The sequence below is a fragment of the Sapajus apella genome, unplaced genomic scaffold (assembly GCF_009761245.1).
Source record: "Sapajus apella isolate SASKATOON/1434 unplaced genomic scaffold, GSC_monkey_1.0 scaffold48, whole genome shotgun sequence".
NCBI classification, from domain to species: Eukaryota; Metazoa; Chordata; class Mammalia; order Primates; family Cebidae; genus Sapajus; species Sapajus apella.
Window position 1 is genome coordinate 14,408,125 of NW_022436988.1, and position 25,144 is coordinate 14,433,268.

The 25,144-nt window shown below is 43.4% G+C and overlaps 2 protein-coding genes and 1 non-coding gene across 9 annotated transcripts in view; 2 read left to right on the top strand and 1 right to left on the bottom strand.

The window, feature by feature from the left end:
* ARSG (arylsulfatase G) overlaps positions 1–25,144 on the bottom strand; it is a 146,565-nt gene that overhangs the window by 116,186 nt on the left and 5,235 nt on the right. The gene's annotated exons all lie outside the window — the stretch shown is intronic.
* SLC16A6 (solute carrier family 16 member 6) lies at positions 17–19,858 on the top strand. The gene is made up of 6 exons (XM_032241913.1): positions 17–293; positions 11,835–12,073; positions 14,561–14,704; positions 15,830–15,958; positions 16,899–17,714; positions 19,198–19,858. Exons 2-6 carry the CDS (start codon positions 11,842–11,844, stop codon positions 19,446–19,448), a joined length of 1,572 nt encoding a protein of 523 aa, XP_032097804.1. The 5' UTR covers positions 17–293; positions 11,835–11,841; the 3' UTR covers positions 19,449–19,858.
* On the top strand, positions 16,330–16,470 carry LOC116525861. Its single transcript, XR_004257858.1, has one exon. It is a non-coding gene; the product is annotated as a U4 spliceosomal RNA (small nuclear RNA).

A 25,144-nucleotide genomic window follows, 5' to 3' on the forward strand; every position in this document is an offset into this window, starting at 1 on the left:
CTAGGCAGCGACGCGGGGCCGGGGCGCGGGCGGCAGCACGCACGGCCTGGGGCGCAGGCGGCCGGGGTGGGGGGCGGGGGGAGGGTGTGGCTCGGGCGCCCGAGTCGCGGGAGTGGGTGGAGGGCCCGGGCGCTCCGGCCTCGCCAGCCGGAGCCAACTTGCGCTAGAGTCGGGGCCGCCCCCTAAGGGGTTAATTCTTTTCTCATGTTACCGAGCGGCTTATAAGGAGGGGGAGGCCAAGCCTCCGCCTTATTGGGAGCCTTTTGGGGTTTATTCTCTTCCCTTCTAACTTGGTGAGTTGGTTTATTATTTTACATGTTTAAAAGTTTGATTGTGGGGTGTGGGTTGTTTTTTTAAAAATATGTGTTGGGGCCTTTTTTGGGGATGGGAGGCGGAGGAGACCACTGAACATCTTCACATTTTGGAGAGGTTATTCCCAAAAATATTCGCTCTGACAGTTAGGAATGCCCAGGGCCACCGGGATGACGCGCTCTCGCCGGTGTGGGTAGCTGAGAGTTGAATGTCCGTGACCCTGGTACAGTTGGGTCCCGGAAGATACCTAAAGGCACGCATGGCCTTTGAGTGCCCCCCGCCCTGGGTTGGGGGCTCCGGGACGTCGGGCGAGTCGGGGGCTCCGGGCTCAGCCCCTCCGCGAATTTTCCGCATGAAGTTGCCTGCGCGTCGCAGGAGCGAAATGTCAGAGGTACCTTCCTTCCCCAGGCTGGCGCGCGCACGCAGGGCGGCCACTGAGGTAGCGCGAGGGAAAGTGGGGCTCCCTGCCTCCCACGACCCCCAAACACAGCACTCCCTGGGGCGGCCACCGTTTGCCCCCTTGATGGAAGGCAGGGATTTCCCGGCAGAGCACGGGTCCTCCACCTGGACGGTCACAACTGTCAGCGGCTGACGGCTGGTCCCGCGCAACTTCAAGGTTCCCCGGGCTGCAAACCGCGGGGAAGCGCTGATGTCGCCGAGCAGTTCTGTAGCAAGGGAAGATGGTTTTGCAGAGGAAATGGGTTATTTCCTTCCAGGTTGTTGTCGTGTTTTTATTCCCCCAACCCTAGCAAGACAGGTCATAGAAGTTTGTTAGGTGGCGTCTACAAAATGTCAGCAAGCACGGGGGGCGTCAGTCTTAGGAAAAGCTCCCCGGAGCCAACTGGGGAAGAGCAATTTCAACTTGTCAACCTGGAAGCCTGTTTTGTTTGCACGGTTAGACACTTCGTGCCAGCTCCTTCTTGAAGGAGATGGTTTCTACACTGGGAATGAGATTTCTCAGTGATCTGATTGTTTTTGCAAATCATGGTAAGGTAGGTGTCTTGTTTGTAAAAAAAAAAAAAAAAAAAAAAAAAAAGATGCCAAGTGCCTATGCTGAAATCTCTAAACGATGCATCGCCCCATGTCCCAAGCACCGTTACGTGGCATTTTTGGGGTCAGCAATACATTCAGTCAGATGATATAATAGAAACACCTCTTCTCATAAGGAAAGGAAGGGTGTCCAAGATAGGAACTTGCAGTATGTAAATAAACAATGCAGCCAAGTGGAAAAGCTCCTTCCAGCTTAATGAGTACCCCTAACCCTGAGTTTTCCTTCTGTGGTTTCCAAAAAGGGACTTTCCTCAGTGGAACTCCTGAGGAGGACACTTAAATTAGGGTTTCAGGTTTCAACACCATAGTCTTATAAAATGGTGACTTGGTTGTAGCCAGTGATTCAACATCGTGACGCAGCCATCCAGGTTAGGTTGGGAATTTTTTTTTAATAGAGGATGCAAATGAACTTTAGCTGAATACAGACTGGTTTTGACAACTTGGGCCAGAAACAACTTGTCAAAGCCGTTCTCAAGGCTATGCCTTTAAGAGGAAAAGAAATCCACAGTGTGTTCGCTGGGGGTCTGCCTACACCAGTAGCCATCCCATTTCCTTCCAGAGCTTGCATTTTGAACCTTGCTCTGAACTGACCCTAGAATAACACTCTGACAGTCTACAATAATCCAATTTTTTCATGCCCTCAGGCCAAATCTTCTCTCAAATTAAATCACAGTGAAATTCCCAAGGATAGCAGATTTCCAAGCCTTTGGCAAGATACCCACTTATTTATTTGTTTAGAGGCAGGGTCTCACTCCCATCATGGGAGTGCAGTAGTGTGATCACTGCTCACTGCAGCATCAACCTCCTGGGGTCAAGCAATCCTCCCACCTCATTTTTTCATTTTTTTGTAGAGATAGGGTCACTATGTTCCCGGGGTTGCTCTCAAACTCCTGGGCTTAAGCAATCCGCCTGCCTCGGCCTCCCTAATTGCTGGGATTACAGGCATGAGCTACCACACCCGGCCAATACCCATTTAGTTAAGGGGACACTTAAGATAACCACATGCTACTAGGAAATCCTCCAAACTGCCTGGATTTTGTCATTGTACTTCCTCCAGAAGAACACTAGGGTGAAGGGAAGATGGCTGCCAGGAGCCCCCATTCAGAATTGTAGAGTTTTATAAGTTGTAAAAGGCTTGAGAGACTGCCCTGACAACCCGTGCTTTATAGATGATAGAAGTGCGGGATTCGGTGGTCTCCATAACATTGTACAGCCAGTTAATGGTAAACAGAAATGAACAAATATGGCCTAAGAGCTTTAAGAAGACCAGCCCTTGGGCCTTGCCTTCAAAGGGCTTAGAAGGATTAAAGCAAGTGAGGGTCAAAGGCTATCATAGAAGTATAGGCTCTTAAGGCAGGAAGAGATCTAAGTTTGTCAGAGTCTAGTTCAACTCCCTTTTTTACATTTACCTTGATTTTACATTGACATTGAAAATGGAGAAGCGATCTGCCCAGATTCCATCATCTGTAAAGCAAGGGTCAACTGGCAGGATAACTCAGCTTGTCTCACCAGTTAGATCCCCACATAGCTGAAAAATATCCCTACCCAGGAGGGATAAATTCACATGGCCACAGAACCAAAGTGGACAGATAAATTTTCATATCCTGGAACTTAGAGGCTTCTACATAAATGAGTTCAAAATTCAGGCCTCAGTTACTTTGTTTGCAGAAGTAGACAGTTTGGCCTTCTGCTGAAGGAATGGAAAAAAAAAAAGGAGTCCAGGAAGGGGCTTATTCTGCAACCAAGCACTTCCTCCCCTTATGACTCAGTTTTATAAGGCATAAGTATCTGTGCATTACTTTAGGTACTCCTAAATACCAACAGTTTCCCCAAAACTCATACTTTGTTTAGTGAACTTTTATTGAGCACATACTATGTGCCAAGTGCTGAGCCAGAGACTGGGTCGGGAAAGAGCTGATAACTGCCCTGTAAGTACCTTCTCTGTGCAATCCTAAATGCAAAATGCAGACCTTAATCACATAGAAAGGTTTAGAAACTAGGTTATCCTGTTATTATTTTATATTGTGGTCTTATCTTAAAAGCTAAATATGATAGGACATAGAATGCTTTCGGATAATAAAGGCATAAACCTTGGGGTAGGGCTGGGTTCAGGGTCTTTCCTTGATGGAGATCTGAATTATAAAAAGAAAGCTTCTGTCCAAAAATTCAAGAATGCATGTAAAAGTTATATGTGGCTCTAGCTAGAGCAGAATAGCACAGACATAAAGCAGAGTTTAAAAAAAAAAAAAAAAAAGCAAAGGAATTAACTACCCACCAGGGGCTCAGAAAGGAAACAGAAAGAAAAATAAACAGTCCACCGTCTGGCCAGGCGAGGTGGCTCACACCGTTAATCCCATCACTTTGGGAGGCCGAGGCAGGAGAATCGATTGAGCCCAGGAGTTCAAGACCAGCTGAAGCAACATAGGGAGACTCTATCTCTATTTAAAAAGAAGAAAGAGGCTGGGTGCGGAGGCTCATACCTGTAATCCCAGCACATCAAGAGGCTGAGGCAGGTGGGTCACTTGAAGGTCAGGAGTTCGAGACCAGCCTGACCAATATGGAGAAACCCCGTCTCTACTAAAAATACAAAATTAGCTGGGTGCGGTGGTGCATGCCTGTAATCCCAGCTACTTGGGAAGCTGAGGCAGGAGAATCACTTGAATCTGGGATGTGAAGGTTGCAGTGAGCCAAGATCACACCACTGCACTCCAGCCTGGGCAACAAGAGTGAAACTTGAAAGAAAGAAGAGAGAGAGGGAAAAAGAGAGAGAGAGAATGCCGGCATGGTGGCGGGTGCCTATAATCTCTATTTTTTTAAAAAAAGTATGTATTTTTAAAAAATAAATCTCTATTTATTTAAAAATCTCGGGAGGCTGAAGCAGGATCACTTGAGCCCAGGAGGCGGAGGTTCGCAGTGAGCCAAGATCGTGCCATTGTACTCCAGCCTGGGCAACAAGAGCAAAATTCTGTCTCAAAAAACAAAAACAGAATACAAAAAAAAAAAAGGAAAAAGAAAAGTCCACCATCTTCGAAGCAGCCGTCATAGAATAGAGCTAAGCAATGACCAGCTAGCTACTTCACACCTATGTCTGCAGGAACCAACTAACGTTTACACTTTCTCCTAGCTCCGTTTCCTTGGGCCACCAGGGTTCACCTGAGCCATCAGTTGATTAATAGAATTCAGTACTAAATGCAAAAGTATCAGCTGTTAAGGGTGATTTGCCAGGCCAGCCTCCCATTTGACTAATGAGAAACTCAGCCCAGAGAGGTGAAGTGACTTTCTCAAGGTCACACAGGTAAATGGCAAAACAGTTCACAGACTTCTTTACACATGGAGGTCAAGTGAGCTTTTCTCTTTGGGAAAAAAAAAAGTTGCTTCACAATCTCTATGTGAAATGCTTCCTTCTCTGGCTTTTTTTTTTGAGATGGATTCTTGCCCTTGTTGCCCAGGTTGGAGTGCAGGGGGGCAGTCTTGGCTCACTGCTACCTCTAGCTCCTGGATTCATGCGATTCTCCTACCTCAGCCTCCCAAGTAGCTAGGGTTATGTGTGCCTGCCACCACGCCCAGCTAGATTTTTTGAATTTGTAGTAGAGATGGGGTTTTGCCATGTTGGCCAGGCTGGTCTCCAACTCTTGACCTCAAGTGATCTGCCCATCGGCCTCCCAAGTGCTGGGATTATGGGCATGAGCCACTGCACCCAGCCTGGAGAGCATTTTAAATGCTAGGGAGGGGCCAGGCACTATGTCTCTACTAAAAATACAAAAATTAGCCGGGCATGGTGGTGTGTGCCTGTAATTCCAGCTTCTCAAGAGGCTGAGGCAGGAGAATTGCTTGAACCTGGGAGGCAGAGGTTACAGTGAGCCGAGATCACACCACTGCACTCCAGCCTGGGTGAGAGTGCAAGACTCCATCTCAAAATAAAATAAATAAATTCTTTATATAAATTATGCAGTAAAAAATAAAATAAAAAATAAAATGTTCTCCTGTAGGCTTGTATAGCAGGAGCCCTGGATAGGCAGGAGATTCAATACTGGACTATTTCAGTCAGGTCCCTTCACCTCTTACGGCTCAGTTTTCCTATTTTGCAAAATGAGTAAGATTTTACGAAGAGACTTTGAACAAGATGGGCTTAGATTTCCCCTTCAGCTTTAACATTCGGTAATTCTAACTCCATTTGGGGGTTACAGATTGATCCTAACGCCATCCGTTTTGCACGTGTAAACCTCTGATGACACAGGCAAGGGAAGAGAGGAAGGCGGCAACTAGCACCAGAACTTTAGTGCTGGCCGGACAGAGCCTTCTGATGACGCCAGGTCACTTCAGCCCATACAAAAACTGCAGTCTGTCCCACTCATCTAAATGCAATCCACGTCCACATAGTGAGCCCCTGTCTCTATAAAAAATAAAAATTAAAACTCAGCCGGGCATGGTGGCACACACCTATGGTCCCAGACACGAGAGGCTAAGGTAGAGGGTCACTTGAGCCCAGGAGTTTTATTGTTTTTGTTTTTTTGAGACAGAGGGTCACTCTTGGCACCCAGGCTGGAGTGTAGTGGCACAGTCTCGGCTCACTGCAACCTCTGCCTTCTGGGTTCAAGCAATTCTCCCACCTCAGCCTCCTGAGTAGCTGGGACTACCGGTGCACATTAATTTTTTTTATTTGTAGTAGAGACAGGGTTTCACCCTGTTGGCCAAGCTGATCTTGAATTCCTGCCCTCAGGCAGTCCACCCGCCTTAGCCTCCCAAAGTGCTGGGATTACAGGTGTCAGCCAGGGCGCCCAGCCCGAGCCCAGGAGTTTTATTTTGTTTTGTTTTTTATCTTTTTTTTCTTTTTTTCAGTTCTTGGACGTGCCAAGAGCCCAGGAGTTTGGAGGCTGCAGTGAGCTATGATTGTGCCACTGCATTCCACATCTCTCTAGGGCCTTTATCAGATTTTATCACTATACATTTTGTTTCAAGGTTGTCCTGAGCCCTTCATTAAAACTCTTCAGACCTTCTGGGCACTTTTCTGGGTTAGAACAATTGTGCCAATTTGACCTTGGATGTAGTACCCACTGAGTCCTGACTGCTTGTCAAAAATGTGCTGAAATCTGGCAAGCTGTGGATGAATCATTTAAATAGGATGTGTTTCAGATGCATTAACTTTCCTTAGCATTATCATTGGCAAATATTTCAGTCCCTGGAGCAGAGACTATCTCTCGGCCTTTTTGCTGTAGTGTCCGTACCTTGAAAGCAGAGGACCTGGCACTTGATAGGTATTTTGTTTCAAAAATAAACACAAGCTATGTACAAGGTACAGGCAGGGTTCGGGGGCATGGGGTTGTACACAGAGAAACAGATCTCAGATTTTGTGAGCATATAATTTAATCAAGCAAATAAGATACATAAAAGTAAATAATACCTCATCATTAAATGATACCTGTCGCCTGAAGAAGAAAGACTTTAGATGGAGTTAGTTGGAGAAGCATTATGGGGGAAGAAAGGTCTCAATGTGGGGAGAGGGCATGGCCACAGCCAGGTGGGTAGAGACTAGAGGCCCAGGAGGACTCGGCTTTGACCATGGCAGGTGAGTCAAGTCTTAGAACCAGAAGAAATAAGGCTACCAAGATAGGTTACAATGAACGTTGAAAGTCAGACTAATGAGCGGATTTTTTTTCTTTTTCTTTTTCTTTTTTTTTTGAAATGAAGTCTCGCTCTCTCACCCAGGCTGGAGTGCAGTGGCACAATCTCAGCTCCCAGGTTGCTCCCACTGCAACCTCCACCTCCCAGGTTCAAGCGATTCTCCTGCCTCAGCCTCCCGAGTACCTGGGACTACAGGCATGTGCCACCATGCCCAGCTAATTTTTGTATCTTTAGTAGAGATGGGTCTTCACCATGTTGGGCAGGCTGGTCTCAAACTCCTGACCTCAGGTGATCCACCTGCCTCACCCTCCCATAGTGCTGGGATTACAGGTGTGAGTCACCAAACCTGTCCTTAATGAGTGGATTTTATCCTTCAGAAAGAGGAAAGCCATTTAAAAAGTCTGAGCAGGCTGGGTGCAGTGACTCACACTCTAATCCCGCCTCCCAGGTTCAAGTGATTCTCCTGCCTCAGCCTTCTGAGTAGCTGGGATTATAGGCGAGTGCCACCATGCCCCGCTCATTTTTGTATTTTTAGTAGAGACTGGGTTTTACCACATTGGCCAGGCTGGTCTCAAACTACCTCAAGTGAGCCACCCACCTCAACCTCCCAAAGTGCTGGGATTACAGGCTCGCCCCACCCCCCCTGCCTTCTTTTTTTTTATTTCATTTTTTTTGTTTGCTAAAGACAGAGTCTCACTCTGTTGCCCAGGCTGGAGTGCAGTGGTATGACCTTTGCTCACTGCAACCTCCGCCTCCTAGGCTCAAGTGATTCTTGTGCCTCAGCCTCCTGGGTAGCTGGGATTACAGGCTCGCACGACCATGCCCAGTTAATTTCTGTATTTTTAGTAGAGACAGGGTTTTGCCATGTTGGCCAGGCTTGTCTTGAACTCCTTGTCTCCAGGGATCCACCCACCTCAACCTCCCAAAGTGATGGGATTACATGCATGAGCCACCATGCCTGCCAACTTTAAAAGAAATGTAGACAGGGTCTTACTCTGTCACGCAGACGGAGTGGAGTGGTGTGTCACTGCTCACTGCAACCTCGAGCTTCCAGTCTCAAGCAGTTCTCCCATCTCAGCCTCCCAAATTGCTAGGACTACAGGTATGTGCCACCACACCCCAATATTTTCTTTCTTTCTTTTTTTTTTTTTTTTTTTTTTTTTGTTTTTGAGATGGAGTCTCGCACTGTCACCCGGGCTGGAGGGCAGTGGCACAGTCTCAGCTCACTGCAACCTCTGCCTCCTGGGTTCAAGCAGTTCTCCTGCCTCAGCCTCCCCAGTAGCTGGGATTACAAGCATATGCCATCATGCCCGGCTAATTTTTTTTTTTCTTTTTTTTTTTTTTTTTTTTGTTTTGTATTTTTAGTAGAGATGGGGTTTCACCATGTTGGCCAGGCCGGTTGCAACTTCCTGACCTCAGGTGATCCACCCGCCTTGGCCTCCCAAAGTGCCGGGATTACAGGTATGAGCCACCATGCCCGGCCCTATTTGTAGTTTTTTGAGGAACTTCCATACTGTTTGCATACTGGCTGTACTAGTTTATATTCCCACCAACTGTATAACAGTTCTTTTCTCCGAATCCTTGCCAGCATTTGCTACCTTTTGTCTTCTGATAATAGCCATCCCAAATGGTCTTGATTTCCATTTCCTTAATGATTTGTGATGTGAGCATTTTATATTTTTTGGCCTTTTGTATGTCTTCTTTTGAGAAATGTCTGTTCAGATTGTCCACCCATTTTTAAATCAGATTTTTAGGGAGTTGTGTGTTTATTTTTTTCTGTTAAGATGTTTGAGTTCCTTGTATATTCTGGATAGTAATCCCGTCAGATGAATAGTTTGCAAATATTTTCTATCCTTCTATGGGTTGTCTTTTTACTTTTTTTTTTTTTTGAGACACAGTCTCGCTCTGTCGCCCAGACTGCAGTGGAGTGGCATGATCTTGGCTCACTGCAACCTCTATCTCCTGAGTTCAAGCAGTTCTCTGCCTCAGTCTCTTGAGTAGCTGGGATTACAGATGCCCACCACCATGCCCAGCTAATTTTCTGTATTTTTAGTATAGACGGGGTTTTACCATCTTGGCCAAGCTGGTCTTGAACTCCTGGTCTTGATCCACCCACCTTGGCTTCCCAAAGTGCTGGGATTACAGATGTGAGCCACTGTGCCCAGCCTTCACTCTTTTTTATTTTATTTTTATTTTTGGAGACAGAGTCTCCCTCTGTAACCCAGGCTAGAGTAAAGCTACACGACCTCAGCTCACTACAACGTCCACCTCCTGGCTTCCAACGATCCTTGTCCCTCAGCTTCCTGAGTAGCTGGGACTACAGGTGTGTGCCACCGTGCCTGGATAATTTTTTGTATTTTCAGTAAAGATGGGGTCTCACCATGTTGCCCAGGCTGGTCTCGAACTCCTGAGCTCAGGCAATCCACCCACCTTGGCCTTCTAAAGTGCTGGGATTATAGGCCTGAGCCACCTTGCCCAGTATCACTCTGTTAATATGTTTCCTTTGCTGTACAGAATCTGTTTAACTTAATATAATCCCATTTTTTTATTTTTGCTTTTGTCGTGTGTGTTCTTTCAGTCTTATTCATAAAAATCTTTCCTCAAATGTCCTAAAGTGTTTCCCTTATATTTTCTTCTGGTAGTTTTATAGTTTCAGGTCTTGTATTTAAGTCTTTGATCCATTTTGAGTTGATTGTTGTATAGGGTGAAAGGTGGAGGTCTAGTTTCATTCTTTGTATTGATAACCAGTTTTCAAGTTGCCATTTATTGGAGAGACTAAACTTCCTCCCATGAACATCTTTGGCACTTTGCCAAAAATCAGTTGGCTGTAGATATACGGATTAGTTTCAGTGTTCTCTTTTCTGCTCCTTTGGTCAGTGTGCCTGTTCTTATGCCAGTACCATGCTGTTTTGATTACTGTAGTGTTGTCATATATTTTGAGGTCTGTTAGTATTATGCCTCCAGCTTTGTTCTTTTTTTCAGAATGGCTTTAGGATCTTTTGTGGTTCTAAACAAATTTTAGGATTTTTGTTTTCTATTTCTGTGAAGAATATCATTGGTATTTTGATATTAATCCACTCTGTAGATTGCTTTGGGTCGTATGTAAAGAATTCTTAAATTTGAGGTTGCTGGCTTCCATTAAGAACTCTAAGACCATGGACTCATTGATTATTATAGGTATCACTGATTTTTAGTTAGGCTAAAAATACACATGACTGTTTCAAAGTATATGTAATTACAGAGGCTTTGAAAAAGACAGTATTCATGTGCTAGAGACCAATCCAGAAGACTTAAGCTAAACCAATGTCAATGTCAATGTCTTCTTAGTGGTGTTTAGGTACAGGTTTGCTTGTCCTGATGTTTGTTGCAGTTTGAATGGAGAGGCACAGTGAGGTCAGGGGTAACCCAGTTAATTGGTGCCCAGACGGTTTGTATAATAGTACCTTATTTAGACACCATATTCTAGAGTATCACCATGTACTTGGAAATTCAATTCCTACTACACCAAGGGGTGGTCAACATTGAAGAAATTACTCCTGCTTCACAAACTCCCAGAAGACAGAATGCCCACATTTTGATTTATAGTGACACTCTTGTCTGTGTAGGTACCTCCACATAGGACACCAAATCATAATCAGAATATTGCTTACTGAGTGGGAAATGGGGGGAAGAAGAGTTAGCTGGGTGATCGCGGTGTCCAGGGATATCAAGCAGAGATGCATATGGTATCACGACACTCGGTGGAAGCTGCTGGATGCACAGCTAATGTTTGCTCTTCAGCCTCCATTTTCTTTTTGTTGTTGTTGTTGTTGTTGTTGTTGTTGAGATGGAATCTCACTCTCAGCTCACTGCAACCTCTGCTTCCTGGATTCAAGCGATTCTCCTCCCTCCGCCTCCTGAGTAGCTGGGACTGCAGGTGCCCACCACCATGCCCATCAGCCTCCATTTTCTAGGCTTTATTTCTGATCAACATTCCTTATGGTCAGTGCAATCTTTTTTTTGCCTAAGTTGACTCCTTGAAGGTCAGCATTAATACTTGGTCTGGAGGCCATTCAGTGTCCTCCAATATGCTTCTAAATATTCTGCCCCGGTTCTTCATGTCTATTTGTCTTTCACATTTAACTTTCTTTTTAGGGGATCCCATGTGTAATACCAAGATTTGTGTATACGTATATATGCATAAAATTATCCAGAGGCTTTATACTACTTGTACATGATTGAAATATTCAACAACCAGTCGGGTGTGGTGGCTCACACCTATAATCTCAGCACTTTGGGAGGCCAAGGCGGGTGGATCCCTTGAGGTCAGGAGTTCAAGACCAGACTGGCCAACATAGTGAAACCCCCATCTCTACTAAAAATACAAAAATTAGTGGGGCATGGTGGCGGGCGCCTGTAATCCCAGCTACTTAGGAGGCTGAAGTAGGAGAATTGCTTGAACCCAGGAGGCAGTGGTTGCAGTGGGCTGAGATCATGCAACTGCACTGCAGCCTGGCAACAGAGCGAGACTCCGTCTCAAAAAAAACAAAAAAAATTAGCCAGGCATGGTGGTACACACCTGTACTCCCAGCTACTTGGGAGGCTAAGGCAGGAGAATCACTTGAATCCGGGAGGTAGAGGTTGCAGTGAGCTGAGATTGTGCCACTGCACTCTAGCCTGGGTGGCAGAGCAAGACTTTGTCTTAGAAAAGAGAGAGAGAGAGAGAGAGAGAGATAAGATAGATAAGCTAGATTCAACAACCTAAGAAATGGGGTAAGCAGTTCTTATCTGTCATGTTTGCTAAAGAGTATGAGAATCATCAACCTTCATGCTATTGCTGATCTGAACTGCTTTTTGACTTTTTATTTCAGATTAAGAATGACCCAAAATAAATTAAAGCTTTGTTCCAAAGCCAACGTGTATACTCAAGTGCCTGATGGAGGATGGGGCTGGGCGGTAGCTGTTTCATTTTTCTTCATTGAGGTCTTCACCTATGGAATCATCAAGACATTTGGTGTCTTCTTTAATGACTTAATGGACAGTTTTAATGAATCCAACAGCAGAATCTCATGGATAATCTCAATCTGTGTGTTTGTCTTAACCTTTTCAGGTTAGTACATCTCTCAGCCTACCTAAAAGTGCAGACCCTTTTTAATTTGCCTACCTAGGTAATGGTAGTTGGTGTGATTGATGCATTCATTCCCTTACATGATAGTTGGTCCTTCCTAGCCTCAACTAACAGGGGTTTCAGAGCATTGAGGATTGGCAACAAATAAAAGGCACTGAAGGAAAAAGCCTTACTTGCCAGCCATGACAGCCTTCAATTTAACACACATGTATTAAACATCTGCTGTCTGCACTCTCTTAGGATTCTGTAGATTCCTTTGAGAAGAGCAGTCAACCCCCTTTTGTGAGGAGGTAAGGATATAGTCACTGTCTAAGAAGCAATATCAGAAAGTTGCTGATGCCTGGGCATGGTGGCTCACACCTGTAATCCCAGGACTTTGGGAGGCTGAGGTGGGTGGATCACTTGAGGTCAGGAGTTCAAGACCAGGCTGGCCAACATGGCAAAACCCCATCTCTACTGAAAATAACAAAAATTAGCCAGGCATGGTGACTCGCACCTGTAGTCCCAGCTACATGAGAATCACTTGAAAAGTTGCAGCCAGGAGTGGTGGCTCACGCCTGTAATCCCAGCACTTTGGGAGGCTGAAGTGGGCGGATCACAAGGTCAGAAGTTTGAGATCAGCCTGGTCAACATGGTGAAACCCCATCTCTACTAAAGATACAAAAATTAGCCAGGCATGGTGGCAGGTGCCTGTAGTCCCAGCTCTTCGGGAGGCTGAGGCAGGAGAATCGCTTGAACTTGGGAGGCAGAGGTTCCAGTGAGCCAAGATGGTGCCATTGCACTCCAGCCTGGGCAACAAGAGAGAAACTCCATCTCAAAAAAAATTTTTTTTAAGTAAGTATGACGATAACTTAATTTTTAAATTGTGGAAAACTTAATTACCTTCTTAGAAAGATAATTTAAATGAATTAGGACTAAAACGTTATATTTGGCAATCTAAATAAAAAGAAAATCCCAAAGCTTAAGTTTTAGGCCTTTTATAACCAAAAATAAAAATGTAGTCAATACAAAATTTCCACTTAATACTATTATACCAGAAGATAATTCTTCCAAATGCTATTATTCTAGTTGTTAATGCTTTGAGCCAACATCCTGGCTCAAAACGATGAGTATGCTTTTATTATGAGCTACATCCAAGATTACTTTGTATTCTAATAGTTAACATGGTAGATACACACGGACTAACACCAAAAAATGGAATCCTTTTTTCCCACTTCCTCTTCTATCATATTATTCTTTGACCCAACTCTCAATGGCTCACTTATGTCAGTGTTCTCAAGTTAATATTAAGTAACCTATAACTAGGAAACGAATTTGCCAGACTTTTTTTTTTTTTTTTTGAAACAGAGTTTCGCTCTTATTGCCCAGGCTGGAGTGCAATGGCGCGATCTCGGCTCACCACAACCTCTTCCTCCTGGGTTCAAGCAATTCTCCTGCCTCAGCCTCCCGAGTAGCTGGGACTACAGGTGCGAGCCACCATGCCCAGTTAATTTTTGTATTTTTAGTAGAGACGGGGTTTTACCATGTTGACCAGGATGGTCTGGATCTCTTGACCTCGTGATCTACCCGCCTCGGCCTCCCAGCGTGCTGGGATTATAGGCATGAGCCACCGAGCCTGGCCCAATTTGCCAGATTTAAATGTCCCAGGGGATACAGCTTATAGAAGCTAAGCAAATGATGATTCATTTTCAATTATCCCATAGCAATTCTCCCTCAGGAGTGCACAACTGAGTATTCACATTCTTTCATCCTGTAAAGAAACTAACTAGAATCTGACCCCAAATGGAGCTTTTGAAAAAGAATCCAAAGCATTAGAGTAGAGAAAAAATAATGATTCAAGCAATCATAGGAAAACCAATTTTTATCATAGAATAACATAAATACATATCTAATTTTATAGATGCTCATGGTGAGTCAGAGTCATCTAAAAATATAGATACAAGTTTTACACTGTTACTCTGGCTTTCTTTCAGGAGCCTGACAAATCGTGTCGAATTTGAACAAATAATAAAATAATTCCTGCACTGACTTTGCATGAAATGTATTATGGTTTGGCTTTGTTTTTTTCTTGAGACAGGGTCTCACTCTGTCACCCAGTATGGAGTGCAGTGGTGCAATCTTGGCTCACTGTATCCTCTGCTTCCAGGGCTCAAGCAATCCTCCCACCTCTGCCTCCTGAGTAGCTACAACTACAGGTGCTCACCACCATGCCTGGCTAAGTTTTGTATTTTTTGTAGAGACAGGGTTTCACCATGTTGCCTAGGCTGGTCTCAAACTCCTGGGCTCCAGTGATCCTCCTCCTCAGCCTCCCAACGTGCTGGGATTACAGGTATGAGCCACCACGCCCAGCTGTATTTATATTTGACATCATCTCTCCATACGCAAGACATAGAGGAAGGAGTCTTATGTATGGAAGTAACCCTAGAGCCTCTGTTTGTTAAAATACCACTTTCTGTTCTTTCTCGGCAGCTCCCCTCGCCACAGTCCTGAGCAACTGTTTTGGACACCGTCTGGTGGTGATGCTGGGGGGTCTGCTTGTCAGCACTGGGATGGTGGCCGCCTCCTTCTCACAAGAAGTTTCTCATATGTATGTCGCCATCGGCATCATCTCTGGTAAGTGTTCCTCTTTGGCTCAGAAGTTCTCTAGAACTAGTTCTTAGTTTGAAGAACAAGGAAGGGGAAGGAGGAAATTAAAGCCAAACTATATTTCTTTCTCTTGCTTTTTTTTTTCTTTAACATGAACAGTGTCTCAGATCAGTAGTTTTGAACTGAGCAATATGGACTTCAGGGGACCTGGGAACCTATTCTCAAGTGCCCAAGAGTTTTTGTTTGCTCTTCACCAATGATGATGATAACTTCTCTTTTGCTGTATTTGCAGCCAAAAGATGTCACTTTTACAAAGTAAGATGAATTTCTGTAGCCAGTATTTCTCAGATCAGTGTCTAAGTATCCAGGGCTGAAGGGGAAGTGCAACATGCTAGACTTATTCTTGGGAGCCTAAGAAAACCTCTTTCCATTTAAAAAGAGTAGCCATCACGGTGGGTCACACCTGTAATTCCAGCACTTTGGAAGGCTGAGACAGGAGGATTGCTTGAGCCCAGGAGTTTGAGACTAACCTGGGCAACATAGGGAGACCCCTTCTCTACAAAAACTAAAAGACTAGCTAGGTATTGTGGTGTGTGCCTGTGATCCCAACTACTTTGGAGGCTGAGGTGGGAGGATCACTTGAGCCTGGGAGGTCAAGGCTCCAGTGAGCTGTGATCATACCACTGCACTCCAGCCTGGGCAACAGAGCGAGACCCTGTGTGTAAAAAAAAATAAAGTGAAATATACAGCACATGGAGGCCATATATTCCTCATAGATAATAGATACACACACACAGTTGTTAAGATTTGCAGACTAAATTTTTCCTGTGTATCTGCGCATATGACTTATTTCTTTCTAGATACAAATCTTATAAAAAATTTCATGCAATAATAATTTCATCCATTGTGAATTATATATATTTGAGAAAAAAGTTTTTATCCTTTTAGTATCCCGAAACAATCACTGCAGTTTATTCAGACCTTTAATGGAGCCCATTTTTCTTTGCAACATCACCTTTGTGCAGAATGAATTATTTCGCTCCCAGAACATAGATTCAAAAGCAAAAGCGGCAATCCCAGATCTCTGAATGCTTCCTTCCAGTCTCTGGCAGTGTGTGGGTCTCACTGGCTTTTGTGACTTTTCCTCCACAGGTTTGGGATACTGCTTTAGTTTTCTCCCAACTGTAACCATCCTGTCACAATATTTTGGCAAAAGACGTTCCATCGTCACTGCAGTTGCTTCCACAGGAGAATGTTTCGCTGTGTTTGCTTTTGCACCAGGTGAGTGTACTACAATGGTCTAAGACCGTATTAATGTGATGAGGGACCCCACTCAGGTGGTCTTGCTACAGCAACTTTTGACAACAGTATGGATGACTTTAAGCGTATGCATAGGGAGAGGTTATTTAGCATCTCTTCTCCAGCTCATTTTTAGGATCTGTCCTCCCTAACCCACACTTTAGGAATTCAGACCACCTTCATAATAGGTTTGAATTCCTAACTGGGCACATCTGCAATGGTAGGGCTTTCTGGACACATGCATTCCAGAATAATCTAATGATTTGCAACTGTTTACACCTGTCATGTCCTCTCCTTTTTCAAAAGAGCTACATTCAATGTGTATTTAGATTATGCTAATACAGACAGCCTTCTACTTTGCGCAGTGGCAGTATCATGGCCAGTGAGGTTTATCCGAGGTGCAAGTATTGCTAATTGAAAACTTCTCCCAAGACAGCCTTCTTATCTGTGTGTAGATCATCTCGAAACAAAATCTTTGGCCAGGCTTGGTGGCCCACACCTCTAATCCCAGCACTTTGGGAGGCTGAGGTGGGTGGATCACCTGAGGTCAGGAGTTGGAGTCCAGCCTGGCCAACATGGCAAAATCTTGTCTCTACTTAAAACATAAAAAACAGCTAGGCATGGTGACACATGCCTATAATCCCAGCTACTTAGGAGGCTGAGAAGAATTGCTGGAACCCAGGAGGTAGAAGTTGCAGTGAGCCAAGATCACACCACTGCACTCTAGCTTGGGCAACAGAGCAAGAATCCATCTCAAAAAACAAAAAAACAGATTGAGTACATTCATACTACTGAGTATAGTAAATTTCCACAAAACTTATAATGAAATCTAGATCCATATTTCTTCTTGATGGTTTCTCCTGGGTCTTGAGTCCATTATTGACCTTAGATTTTATTTCTTCCTCACTCCTGCCTATTCAAGCAATCATGGCTCTGAAGGAGAACATTGGCTGGAGATACAGCCTCCTCTTCGTGGGCCTGCTACAGTTAAACATTGTCGTCTTCGGAGCACTGCTCAGACCAATCATCATCAGAGGACCAGAGTCACCAAAAGTAGTCGTCCAGGAAAATCGGAAAGAAGCACAGTATATGCTTGAAAATGAGAAAACACGAACCTCAATAGACTCCATTGACTCAGGAGTAGAACTAACTACCTCACCTAAAAATGTGCCTAGCCACACTAACACAGAACTGGAGCTGAAGGCTGACATGCAACAGGTCCTGGTGAAGGCCAGCCCCAAGCCAAGTGAAAAGAAAGCCCCGCTGTTAGACTTCTCCATTTTGAAAGAGAAAAGTTTTATTTGTTATGCATTATTTGGTCTCTTTGCAACACTGGGATTCTTCGCACCTTCCTTGTACATCATTCCTTTGGGCATTAGTCTGGGCATCGACCAGGACCGCGCTGCTTTTTTATTATCTACGATGGCCATCGCAGAAGTTTTCGGGAGGATAGGAGCTGGTTTTGTCCTCAACAGAGAGCCCATTCGCAAGATTTACATTGAGCTCATCTGCGTCATCTTACTGACTGTGTCTCTGTTTGCCTTTACTTTTGCTACTGAATTCTGGGGTCTAATGTCCTGTAGCATATTTTTTGGGTTTATGGTTGGAACAATAGGAGGAACCCACATTCCACTGCTTGCTGAAGACGATGTCGTGGGCATTGAGAAGATGTCGTCTGCAGCTGGGGTCTACATCTTCATTCAGAGCATATCAGGACTGGCTGGACCGCCCCTTGCAGGTAATTTAAATACACAAAATACAAATGCTTGTCTACTTTCCCTTAGGAATTGTGCTAGCTTCCCGTTGAAGCCATATAAAAACTTACTGCTATTTTATACTTCCATTGAATTTTAGAGCTGTCAGGAATTAGGGATTACCTGAACCAGCCCTCTTAATTTAAATATGGGGAAACTGAAGGCCAAAGAATTTAAGTCAAAGCTCATATGGTAAATTAGTGGTCGAATCAAGACTGGAAGCTGTGCCTGTAGTCCAGATTGGTGCAGGCCTTTCCTATCACCTTGCCTTCTCGCATGCTAGACAGGAACTCATGGATTTATCACCTTCATTGCCCACCTGACTTTTGGAATTGGGCTTCTGTAAGTCATCTTCCCTTCTTAAGAAAGGTATCTGGGGATTGATCGCAGCATTCTGTAAATACCTAATTGATTTGTACAGAATATTTCCTTGTAGGAGGGACATAGGTATGTTTCATATCTTAGATCCCAAATAGGTTTTTAAAGTGTTTGTGATTAGAAATCTTACCCCCTGTTAAAAGATACCTAAAGTGGGCCAAGTGCAATGGCTCATGTCTGTAATCTCAACACTTTGGGAGGCCGAGGCGGGTGGATCACTTGAGGTCAGGAATTCCAGACCAGCCTGACCAACATGGCAAAACCCCTTCTCTACCAAAAATACAAAAAGTAGCCAGGCATGGTGGCAGGCACCTGTAATCCCAGCTATTTGGGAGGCTGAGGTGAGAGAATCACTTGAACCCGGAAGGCAGAGGTTGCAGTGAGCCGAGATTGCACCATTGCACTCCAGCCGGGGCGACCAGAATAAAACTCCATCTCAAAAAAATAATACCTAAAGTGAACTCAAGTGAAAACAATACAGTTCCTTCCTACTGAAGAATATGACCTTTTTAAATAAGCATGCATCTAAATGTCCCAGGTTTCAGATCCTCTGGTAGGACAGACTTAGCCCAAGAAGAACAAGCATATTGTTTGTCTCTTTCTCCTCTCCAGTCTAGCAAAGATTTCTGCCTTTAACACCCATTTTTCTTTTTCTTTTTCTTTTTTTTTTTTTTTTGAGATGGAGTCTTTGCTCTGTCACCTAGTGCAGTGGCATGATCTCAGCTCACTGTAACCTCTGCCTCCAGGTTCAAGCGATTCTCCTGCCTCAACCTCCTGAGTAGTTGAGCGTACAGGCATGCACCACCATGCCCAGCTAATTTTTGTATTTTTAGTAGAGACAGGTTTTCACCATATTGGCCAGGCTGGTTTCGAACTCCTGACATTGTGATCCGCCCACCTCAGCCTCCCAAAGTGCTGGGATTACAGGCTTGAGCCACTGTACCCGGCCAACACCCATTTTTCTTTAGAAACACAACAGAAAACAAGGAAGGCCATGAAAGAGAGAGGCTTCTGAATGTGATGGTCACCTGGGTGAGAGGGCTTATGTCTAGGAAGGACGCTGCTAACAGGCGCCATGCTCTCTTCCAGGTTTGCTGGTGGACCACAGTAAGATCTACAGCAGGGCCTTCTACTCCTGCGCAGCTGGCATGGCCCTGGCTGCTGTGTGCCTCGCCCTGGTGAGACCGTGTAAGGTGGGACTATGCCAGCGTCCTCATTCAGGTGAAACAAAGGTAGTGAGCCATCGTGGGAAGCCTTTAGAGGACATACCTGAAGACTTTCTGGAAATGGATCTTGCAAAAAATGAGCACAGAGTTCAGGTGCAAATGGAGCCAGTATGACACAGTTTCTTACAACAGCCACTGTGCCGGCTGGAGAGGGATGGGGTGGGCCCAGCGGGAACACAGCAGGTCAAGGAGCCAACCCCTCCACTCTACTTTCAAAACTACATTTTAAAGGGAATGTGTATGTGGAGAGCACTACCAACATCTTTTTTTTTTTTTAAGCTTTCCTTTTTGCTTGTTTTTAAAGCCAAAACAAAAAAACAACCAAGCACTCTTCCGCATATAAATCTGGCTGTATTCAGTAGCAATACGAAAGATATGTAAAAAGACTCTTTGGTTCACATTCCGATATTAAAATAGTGACATGAACTGGCAAAGTGGTTGTAAAAGCTTTCACATGGGATAAATGATTTTCTTTTTCTTCTCTTCCTTCCTATGGTCTTGTCTGAATCAACTACTATCTTGAATAAAGCAACATCTAGCCCAGGTCATTGAAATGAAATTGGCCAATCAAAAAAAAAAAAAAAAAAAAAAAAAGAAGACTTCAATCATTTAAAAAATTTGTAAAATACTGAGGTTCCCATTAACAAATAACAGCCTCTGAATTTTCCACATACTACATGGAAATGAAGTACAGTTTAAGACCAAATATTTTACGAATAAACAAATTTTAAGTCTCTCTATAACTTGAACTTATAAATGTGAAGATCACCACTTCTTTGTATGGCCAGTCCTTACCAGAAGTATTTCAGCACAGAATATACAAAACAGCATTTAAAAATGTGTTTCCTGTTGCTTTTAGTTATACAGAAATATGTGACTGTCGTGTCTTTAATTTAAACCACTATTTATTATTAAGTTATTCGAGGATGATTAAAATAAGCAAAAGAAATAAAATCTGAGACATCATTTTTACCTCCTTTCTGCAATCCTTTAAATGCCTCACAGAATACGTCTTATCTTGTAAAAATACTTTCATAAAAGGCCAAGTTGTCATGATTCTTCCATTTGATTAAGGGCAACATGTGCCATTTAAAAGCAGAAAAAATAATGGATAGCAAGTCGCCTTAGCTTTCAAAACTAATGTGTTTTATCATCGAAGAATACTTGAGGAACTTTTTTGATCAGAATTATATTTCATTAAACTGTTAAAGCAGTTCTGATTTAAAAAAAAAAACATCTAATTGTTGAAGCATTTCTGTATTTCACATGGGGGAACAGAGACATTTATGTAATAGTGAGTTACAAGTTGCAATTTACATCTTCTATAACACTTGACTTGATTGTTCTAAGTTGCCAGAGGTATCGGGTAAGTGGTCATTGTTTGTTGTATTTTTTCTTTTCTTTTCTTTTCTTTTCTTTTTGGAGTTACACTACATGTATAGTATTTCTCACATTAGCAGTTTTCTGTAAAGAGGGCAAGTGTCAGGATAATAGGTGACTTTTTACTCACCTATTTTACCGCAATCTCACCTTGCAGGTGATGGTCAATGCTTGCTGCTCCATCTTTATTCATCGTTAATGTTAATTTATGACAACTCAGGGGGAAAACATAACAAGCCTAGTTTGGTTACAGGTACACACAAGCTTGAATATTTCTCTGCACTGAAATGAAAGTGGCATAATTCATCACCACCTGCTACATTTTGTATAGCATTTTATCAGCCATAGAAATAGGACAATCTCTAAAACTTTGGGAGGGTGGGGGAGGAAATGACAAAGAGTGTCAAAAACAGGCATACCTAAAACAAGGTGGATGTAGCAAATCTCTTGTCACTGCTTGAGAAGAACTTTGAGCTTGTGGCAGTTTTGCAGACTTACATGACTTCAGCACTTTACAACATATTTTTTACTATGAATGTTCAATACGATTTAATATTTATAACTATTTCTGAGGGATCTGCTCCATGTCTATTCTGTTATCTGCATGAAAACAAAATGTATGCCAATTTCAGTATGTCAGTAATCAAGGTTTTAAATGTTTGGAGGAAAATGATTGCTGATTTGTTCTGTATTAGTGACATTCTGGTACTTCTAGATTTGCAATAAATTTATGGCTTTTATATTTAAAGAGACTGATTTTCTTCTGTTACAAGATTTTCTTATTGACTCTCACAGCATTCCGTGTTTGATGCAATTAAACTCACCAAAGATTCACTCCAAATAAATAATTTTTTAATGTTTATCTTTTGCAAAACCTTTTAACTCGACTAGAGACAGATACAGTTTCCCAAGAAGTATCTGCTGAATTTATTTATGGTAACAGAGTTTCGCTCTTACTGCCCAGCCTGGAGTACAATGACACAATCTCAGCTCACTGCAACCTCCACCTCCCAGGTTCAAATAATTCTTCTGCCTCAGCCTTTCAAGTAGCCGGGATTACAGATGCCCGCCACCATGCCCAGCTAATTTTGTGTATTTTTAGTAGAGATGAGGTTTCACCACGTTGGCCAGGCTAGCCTCAAACTTCCAACCTTAGGTGATCCACCTGCCTCGGTCTCTAAGTGCTGGGATTACAGGCATGAGTCACCGTGCATGGCCTGAACTTTATGTTTTTTATTTTTTGGGTCAGTGAAAGCAGGATAATTTTATTTTATGTTGAGTCTTTCATACAAATTATTTTAAAGCACCTTAAAAAAAGACTAAATAATTCAAGGGAAGTATTAAGTAATGAATAACAGGAGAGAGAAATAAAAATTAAACAGTATAATCAAAGGAAGCATATTCTCATCTAAGAATTGAAATAAGAATGAAAGCAGTAATGGAATTTAATTATTAATGAGAAATACATGAATGGAATGATATCATGGTAGAGTAGGCCTATCAAGGTCATAAAGGCAAATAGTTATAAAGACTACATGGTTACAGAATCACTCTATAAACTGTTGTAACCTGTAAGTAAACAGCACAAACTCTACATGCCAGGGGCTGGCAAACTTTTTCTGTAAAGGTCCAGACCGTAAATATTTAAAGCTTTGCAGGTCATGAGACCTCTGTCTAGTCAACTCTGCTGTTGTGGGTCAAAAGTAGCTACAGACAATATATAAATGAATGAACATGGCAGTGTTTCAATGGAATTTTATTTATGGACGCTGAAATGTGACTTTCACAAGATTTTCATACAGGAATTTTTTATATTAGTCACATAAAAATGTTAAAAAAAAAAAAAACATCATTAGCTCTCAAACTGAAAATAAATAATAATAGTGGACTGGATTTGGCCTGTGGCCCACAGCTTCCCGCCTCTTCACCACACATCTGTAACAGGCACAGGTCAGTATCACCAGAAGCAAAACTCTGAGAACTAACAGTCCTGACCCATGGGAAAGGATTTGTTGTGGTCAAAGTAATTCTTAGATTATAACTGCCCCAAAAGAGGAAAGAACAAGCAGCTAACACTTTTCTTTTTTTTTTTTTTTTGAGACAGAGTCTTGCTCTGTCACCCAGACTGCAGTGCAGTGGCAGGATCTTAGCTCACTGCAACCTCCGCCTCCCGGGTTCAAGCGATTCTCCTGCCTCAGCCTCCCAAGTAGCTGGGATTACAGGCATGCACCACCACAGCCAGCTAATTTTTGTGTTTTTAGTAGAGACAGCATTTTGCCTTGTTGTCCAGGCTGGTCTCGAAGTCCTGACCTCAAGTGATCTGCCCGCGTAGGCCTCCAAAAGTGCTGGGATTGCAGGCATGAGCCACCACACCCAGCCTTATAGCTAACACATTTGTTAATTACGTTTTCATTTCCCCTGATTAAACAGATTCTGCTTTAAGCCTGTTGACTTTCAAAAAGTTTAAGTACAAACCTTGTGTAGACTTTCTCTTCCCAGAAGTGAAATTATTCTAGTTATAAAAATGAGTTAAGATCATCTACTCTTTTAAGACCTGTGTATCTGTAACGAATGCAAAATGTATCCAAACCTTTTAACAAAGTTATACATTTTATACTCCAATAACATGTAATACAGCTTTTGAGCATTTATCTGCCTTTCCCTTAGCTTAATGCCTGGTGATAAAATAGAAAATTGATCCTATGGCCAGGCGCAGTGGCTCATGCCTGTAATCCCAACACTTTGGGAGGCTGAGGTGGGCAGATCACGAGGTCGAGAGATCAAGACCATCCTGGCCAACATGGTGAAACCCCGTCTCTACTAAAAATACAAAAATTAGCTGGGCATGGTGGCTCACTCCTGTAATCCCAACACTTTGAGAGGCCACGGCGGGCAGATCACTTGAGGTCAGGAGTTCAAGACCAGCCTAGCCCACATGGTGAAACCCTGGCTCTACTAAAAATACAAAAATTAGCCAGGCATGGCAGTGCATGCCTGTAATTCCAGCTACTCGGGAGGCTGAGGCAGGAGAATTGCTTGAACCTGGGAGGTGAAGGTTACAGTGAGTTGAGATTGCACCACTGCACCCCAGTCTGGGAGACACAGCAAGACTCCACCTCAAAAAATTGAAATTAAAAAAGAAATAAAAAAGGAATCATTATCCTTATTTTTACAAGGTGGCAAATATGAAGCTCACAAACAGGGAACAGAGTTTAGAAGCCATTGCCTTTAAATCTTTCAATGGTGACCAGGTATGGTGGCTCATGCCTGTAATCCCAGCACTTTGGGAACCCAAGATGAGTGAATTGCTTGAGCCCAGGAGTTCAAGACCAGCCTGGCCCACATGGCGAAACCAAAATTAGCCAGGTATGGTGGCTCAGGCCTGTAGTCCCAGCCACTCCAGAGGCTGAAGTGGGAAGATCACTTAAGCCCAGGAGACAGAGGTTGCAGTGAATCCAGATAGCACCACTGCACCACAGCCTTGGCAAAGACTGAGACCCTGTCTCAGAAAAATGTTAATGGTTACGCACATTACTTAAAATGACCTATTTAAGGAATTCAGACATGTTACACGCAAAATGATCACTGCTATAAGTATATACTGCATTGAGAAAAGAGAAGCGGCCCTTGTTTTCAGATTTGTGTTTATATTGCACGTGTCCTAAGGGAGGGTGACCACAGCCTACAGCTGGTTGCATAAGGAAGGAAACTGGGTCCCCCTAGTGTTCAGTTCTCGTAATGACTCTCTAAAGGTGCGGAACCAGACAAGCCCATGTAACAACTCACAAACAAATCAAAGCTGCTTCAATGACTATCAGTTTCCTACAGGAAAAATTAGATGTCAAACCTCATGCCCAGAACATTTCACCAAATATTATTGAGAAAATACATATTGTGGCCGTGCATTTGTATCATTTATATGCCTTCCCAGCAACTCAAAAACAAGCATACTAACTTCCCTAACAACTTATATACCCTAGAATTCAACCAAAACTTTAAGAACCTTCTCTGCACCGGCACCTCCCATTCTTAGTCCCAACTTTGTCCCTGAGATCCTGATTTACATCTGCCTGCATGGCAGGGCATGGATATAAACTAGGCATCTCCAACTTAAAATGTCCTCAGCAGAAGTCTGGATCCTCCTCCTCAAACCCACTCCTCCACACAGGCAATTGGCTCTCCTTTCTAAATATATCCAGGAGCTGACTGCCTCTGCCAACTGCAGCAGGACCCTTGGTCCAAGCCAATATCATCTTAGCTGGATTATGACAGTAGTCGTCTAGCTGGCCTGCCTGCTTCCACTCTTGCAATATGCCACCCCCACCTTAATTTTCCACACAGCAGCCACAGTAATCCTCTTACAGCACAAGTCTGACATAAATCCTTAGCAATGGGCCCTGTGTGAACTGCCTGATGCTATTCCTTTTCCC